Genomic DNA, 6,074 nt, shown 5'->3' with positions numbered 1-6,074 from the left:
TCCTGCTGTTCCTGGAGTTGGTGGCAGGTCTGGTCACCTGCAAGGTTGGCCCCGACTGGCATCCCAGCTCACCCTGGGCCTCTCCTCCTCCCGGGCCAGCCAACTCTCTGGGGTACAAAGTACAGCGGAGGAGCTGGCGGAGGCTTTCGAGCGGCTCAGGCTTTATCTATCCCCAGCGAACACCTAGATTGATTTCCAAAACGGCGCCTGGCACGTTTCGGGAGGGTGGGGGGAGCAACCTCCGGCTCCTTTCATGCTCCCAGCCGCGCATTTTCCTTTCTGCAGTCGATATTCCTCTGGGAGACGCTGGAGGCTCTGGGCACTACAAGGTTTATTAAGAGATTCGCAATGGTTTTCTCAGGCCCCTGAACACTCCCGCCCGCGAAGAGCTGCCTGTGGGATTGTAACATAGAAACTCCTATCCCACGTTGCTGTCCTTCCTCCTCCTGATGCTGGCGACTTAGGGTCAGTTTCCGAGACTCTTAAGAGTATCCGATTGTGCGCCTGTGCTGGGGTCCCGCCCAAGGAAAGGAGTGGGACCGTGCGGAGAACGTCACCGCGCTACTAGACCCGCACCGGCACTTTGCACCGGCCATCTACGCGTCGGTCCGGAGGTAGCGCGCCCTGGGTAAGGACTAGAAGCTTCCGGGGCAAATCTGAGGGGCAGGGCAGGCACAGCGGGAGGTGGGAGTTTAGGGCTTTGGACGATTGCACCAGAGTAAAGTTGGGGTCCCTCAGAGGGGGTCATCAACTGAGGAAAACTGAGATGAATTCCAGATATCTGTGTTGGGGTCTGCTTCAGTCTTTGCTTTGGATAGGAGCCGGGCGGGATGGAACAGAATCTACACCTTTCGTTCCCACCCACCCTCCAGAAAATCGGAGAAACTCCCCAGGTTCCCCTAAAGGATGGGTGAAGGGGTACTGCAGGGGAACCCTGGAAGCAGCTGCTCTAGTCGATCGGAGCTTAAAACTGGGAAGGAAAAAATTGGTCGAGGGGTGATAAGCCACCTATATCGCCTTCTTCCCTCTTTTTCTCCGCCCCCCCCCCCCCCCCCTTCGTAGCTGCTGACGCGCTGGCCCTGCCTATTAATCATTCACCAGCTCACAGCCGCGGCAGTTAATGGCTGTGTCGCGCGGGGCTCTAGTCTCCCGGCCTCCCCACTCCAGGCTCGCCTGTGCCCAGGCGCCCTGGAGCGGCAAGCGGATGCGCGCAGGCAGCCTCTGGGCGATGCGCTCCGCAGGCGCTGGTGGAGCCCTGCTCCAAGCAGCCGCTGAGCGCTTCCCCCAGGCGCCTGGCGGCATTGAGCTGCCGGCGGACGGCCAGGGTGCCGAGTGAGGGCGCAAGCAGCGAGGGCGCAAGAACTCCCCAGCCCCGGCAGCCCCATCGGCCCCCATCAGCTGAGATGTTCCCCAATGGCACCGCCTCCTCTCCCTCCTCTCCTAGCCCCTGCCCGGGCAGCTGCGGCGAAGGCAGCGGCAGCAGGGGCCCTGGGGCCGGCGCTGCAGACGGGATGGAGGAGCCAGGGCGAAATGCATCCCAGAACGGGACCTTGAGCGAGGGCCAGGGCAGCGCTATCCTCATCTCTTTCATCTACTCCGTGGTGTGCCTGGTGGGGCTGTGTGGGAACTCCATGGTCATCTACGTGATCCTGCGCTATGCCAAGATGAAGACAGCCACCAACATCTACATCCTCAACCTGGCCATCGCTGATGAGCTGCTCATGCTCAGCGTGCCCTTCCTGGTCACCTCCACATTGCTTCGCCACTGGCCCTTCGGTGCACTGCTCTGCCGCCTCGTGCTCAGCGTGGACGCAGTCAACATGTTCACCAGCATCTACTGTCTTACTGTGCTTAGCGTGGACCGCTATGTGGCTGTGGTGCACCCCATCAAGGCGGCACGCTACCGCCGGCCCACCGTGGCCAAGGTGGTGAATCTGGGCGTGTGGGTGCTATCCCTGCTGGTCATTCTGCCCATCGTGGTCTTCTCACGCACTGCGGCCAACAGTGACGGCACGGTGGCCTGCAACATGCTCATGCCCGAGCCTGCCCAGCGCTGGCTGGTGGGCTTCGTGTTGTACACTTTTCTCATGGGCTTCCTGCTGCCGGTCGGGGCCATCTGCCTGTGCTACGTGCTCATCATTGCCAAAATGCGCATGGTAGCCCTTAAGGCCGGCTGGCAGCAGCGCAAGCGCTCGGAGCGCAAGATCACCCTGATGGTGATGATGGTGGTAATGGTGTTTGTCATCTGCTGGATGCCTTTCTATGTGGTGCAGCTGGTCAACGTGTTCGCAGAGCAGGACGACGCCACAGTGAGCCAGCTGTCGGTCATCCTTGGCTATGCCAACAGCTGCGCCAACCCCATCCTCTATGGCTTCCTTTCAGACAACTTCAAGCGCTCGTTCCAGCGCATCCTTTGCCTCAGCTGGATGGACAACGCCGCCGAGGAGCCAGTCGACTACTATGCTACAGCCCTCAAGAGCCGCGCCTACAGCGTGGAGGACTTCCAGCCCGAGAACCTGGAGTCCGGCGGCGTCTTCCGTAATGGCACCTGCACGTCCCGGATCACTACTCTCTGAGTCCAGGCCAAGCAGGAGCCTTGCGCCAAGAGAAGAGGAGGAAGAGGAGAAAGGGAGGCGGGGAGCGAGAGGTGAAAGGATCAGGGTGCGATGGGATGAGTTGGGGTAGGACCTTATGCGCTTCAGGTGGAGACCCGGGAAAGGTGCGCGACAAAGGCGGCGTTGGGCGCTTTGCTTATAAACTGGGAAAGCTAGAGGGCCTCTTTCTCCTCTTTCGCTTCTTCTTCCACTGCGCTCGCACTTCTGCACCCCTTTAGGCTCCACACTGCAGTTTCGGTCTTTCTTTCCGCCCCGTCCTGCCAGTAATGATCATGAACTTAATTAACGTCGCCAACTCAGCCTGACCCTCAGCCCCGCCACCTGTTACTTGTGTTTAAGCTGAGGCACGGTTACCGCCGCGGGTTTCCTTCGGGCTGCGTCCCTAGCTCTCCCTCAGCCGCGCCCTGCCGCGCCCCGCCGCACCCCTCGCTCGCCAGACTCCGCTTGATGCTCCTAGCGGAGTCTGGAGAGCCACGGCTCTCCCTTTCCGCAGCCCTGCTTTAAGGGAAGTCGGACTTGAGAAGGACCTAGGCAGCTGATCTTTTCTCCCACTCTCGGGGCGAAGGAAGGTGCGTGCTTCCTCGAGCCCCTCCTCCACTCCCGTTCCACCAGAGCGGAGCCAGGTGCTTAGTAAAATCGGTCCCGCGCTTCGAACCCCAGGCATTCTGCAGTCCTTATCCAACTTCCTCTTTGGAGCAAAAAGGAGCTGAGAACAAGCGACTAGGGTTTTTTTGTTTGTTTTTAAGATTCAGGGTTGGGGGAGGGGGTTGTAATGGAGGCCAACCTCCCGACCTCATTAAGGGAGCTTCGGGTTTCAAAGACCAAGCTCTGGGCACTCCCAGGGAACTGGTCTGGGTTGGGCCAGGCAGGCCAGGGCGCAGGGCGCATTTCCCCCCGGGGCCGCCCAGGAGCACGGCTGCAGCTCCTCTAGGCTCTGTCCCTCAACCAGCTTCAGGAGGTGCAGATTTAAGAATAACAATAGACATCCGGCACGGACCTCGGCTGACGCCTTCCTAGCCTCGGCCCATCTGACCGTCACCGCCACCCGCAGGCTAGGAGTGTGGCCCGCCCTGCCTGAGGACTGCTGCCTTTCAAGCGGTGCCTAATACGTTATTTTCTTGCTTATCGTATTTATTTATTTATTTAACTGTGTTGTTTGAAAGATGTAGTTCAGCTTTCCTTTTCTCCACTTGCCTAGCCCAGGGCCTTTTCTTAAGGACACTGCAGGTGGGGTGGGCGTGGAGGCGGCAGTGGGGGAAAGCTCTCTCTCCAAGACCCCCTCAAAATCTCTTTTTGCTAGGCCCTCTTTTCTTACCCTTTCCTCTAGCCTTTTAGTTTTGCTTGTGTCCAGTAAAGTTTGGAGATTTTTTTTGTTCATACTTTTCTTATGTAATTTATTGTTTGTCTTGTAATAAATAAATGATAGTGTGGTGAGCCTCCTCCCAGGCAGAGTGGAAAGTCCGGAAGCCTAGCTTTTAATGTCATCCTATACTCACATAGTATATATATATGTTTATTTTGCTCCCTTGTCATGAGTCCATGCAACAGTTGCCAAATACAGTCACTAACAGTGACAGGTGTGAGACTGGCTAGAACACGTTCAGATATGAGAGTTCAAGTAGCCCTCAAACTTGGAGCTTCGGAATCTGATCCAGACAGACTTTATCAGCACCAAGGATGGAGAATGGCCCTGCTTATGTCCCTGCTTCCTCTAGGTTTCAAGCATAGGTGATTATAACATACAATCTAGTTAACATCGTCCCTTCTTTTGAAGACATTGAAAGTAGAATAATTTGTGTCTGTGTTTAATCTAACCAACTCCCTTGGAAACCTGAGTAGAGCAAGGACCAATAATTTTACTTCTTTGTATTTCCCGTATTGCTTTAGTATGCTGGCTTGTACATAATAGGCACTAAATACATGTTTGTTGGCTGATTGTTTAAGTAAACCAGAGTGTATTACAATAATTGGGAGTTCTCAACATATGGGGTTCTCAGGTTCCCTCATTGACATGATGCACACTGGTTGAAATCACTTTGGAAAAATGTTTTGTGTATTTTGCTTCAAGAACGTTGTGCTTTCCTAAAAGCAGTAACCAAGAGTTAAAATGTCCCCAAAGTTTTGTTTAATGGACAAATATGCTTTTGGTCATTAATATGAAGGTTTAGATCTGTCATTTAAAAATAATGCGTATTATTACTCCTTTGAAAATAGATTTTTAATGGTTAAGAACAGAGAGATTTACAAATCAAAATCTTGATCATTTTCCTCTTAAGAGGACACAAATCTAGTGCTCTTAACCTGTTACCATTGTAATATTAACTTAATAAACAAATGTATTATGTTGTTGCAAGTTGTCTGAATTTGCCACTTGAATTTTACTGTTTCCATAGATTACCTAAAAATATACACATATTGGCTTGGTTGCCCTATATTTCACTGAGGTTTTAAGAGGAAAGATTCCAGATTACCTTTGGAAATTTTACCAAGATTGAGATTGTACTCTGAATTTTTTTTTTTAAAGAAAGTTTTTAGTTCAGAAAGAGAGAAAGAAAATGACAACAGCAACCAAAAAACGAGTCAGTATGAGTAGGAAGCAGTGTACTCCATGTGCAGTTGTCACCAGACTAACCAGATGATATCACAATCACTCATAGATTAAAATAATTGCTCACAGATTAAATTACTGTCTGCTCTCATTTATGACCTCAGACTTTGTTGTGGAAACCAAGAAACTGCTAATTGACATCCCAGGGAAAGTTAATGGAAGAGAAAAAAAGGGATCTCTTAAAGATGTTTCAGAGGACAATGGGTTAAGAAAATACAAAAATCAGATTTCAACATAAAATAGAAAGACATTTATGTTTTGTTCAATGACGGCCATGTCCATCCCTTGAAGAATTTAAGCATTACTAGGAGAGGTTTTTCATTTGTTTGTTTTCTTAACATATTTTATTTTTCAGAGTGGTTTTTTTAGAGTGGCTTATTTTTAGAGTGGTATTTATTTTAGAGTGGCAAACTTAGGAAAAAGTAACTCTAGCCTTTATAGTTCTCTACCCTATCTCACTATGACTAAGAATAGCTAGACTTTTCTCTTTTTAATATTTTTAAAAGTTCTAGCAAGGTGGCAAATTGAACTCATAGCTCCAATGTGTAAAAAACATTTTGTTCTTTTGGTATTAACTCTGAAAATTATTCCAAGTGGCTTCCAGCTGATTAGCTGGGAAGAAACATTAAATAAATACTCCAGCATCCAATTGAGCTGATAACTTAAATAGCCATTTTTTTTCAGAAAATTTCAAAATTTTATTTCGATAAGTTTAGATAACCTCCTGGCTGGCCCCCCCCCCCCCGCCTTTTAGGGCCACACCCATGGCATATGGAAGTTCCCAGGCTAGGGGTCGAATCCAAGCTGTAGCTAACAGCCAACACCACAGCCACAGCAACAGAGGATCCAAG

The 6,074-nt window shown here is 51.2% G+C and overlaps 1 protein-coding gene across 1 annotated transcript; it reads left to right on the top strand.

Annotated features, from left to right (window-relative positions):
- Positions 1-1,097: 1,097 nt before the first annotated feature.
- SSTR1 (somatostatin receptor 1) lies at positions 1,098-4,846 on the top strand. The gene has a single exon (XM_047797205.1). The coding sequence runs from the start codon at positions 1,404-1,406 to the stop codon at positions 2,574-2,576; it is 1,173 nt and encodes a 390-aa protein (XP_047653161.1). The 5' UTR covers positions 1,098-1,403; the 3' UTR covers positions 2,577-4,846.
- The last annotated feature ends 1,228 nt before the right edge of the window (positions 4,847-6,074 follow it).

Source organism: Phacochoerus africanus, chromosome 9 (assembly GCF_016906955.1).
Source record: "Phacochoerus africanus isolate WHEZ1 chromosome 9, ROS_Pafr_v1, whole genome shotgun sequence".
Taxonomy (NCBI): domain Eukaryota; kingdom Metazoa; phylum Chordata; class Mammalia; order Artiodactyla; family Suidae; genus Phacochoerus; species Phacochoerus africanus.
The sequence above is the reverse complement of the archived record's forward strand: the minus strand, read 5'-3'. Positions and strand labels throughout refer to the sequence as shown.

Excerpts from the sequence above, each read along its gene's own strand:
- SSTR1 (XM_047797205.1), top strand. The coding sequence starts at position 1,404 with ATGTTCCCCAATGGCACCGCCTCCTCTCCCTCCTCTCCTAGCCCCTGC.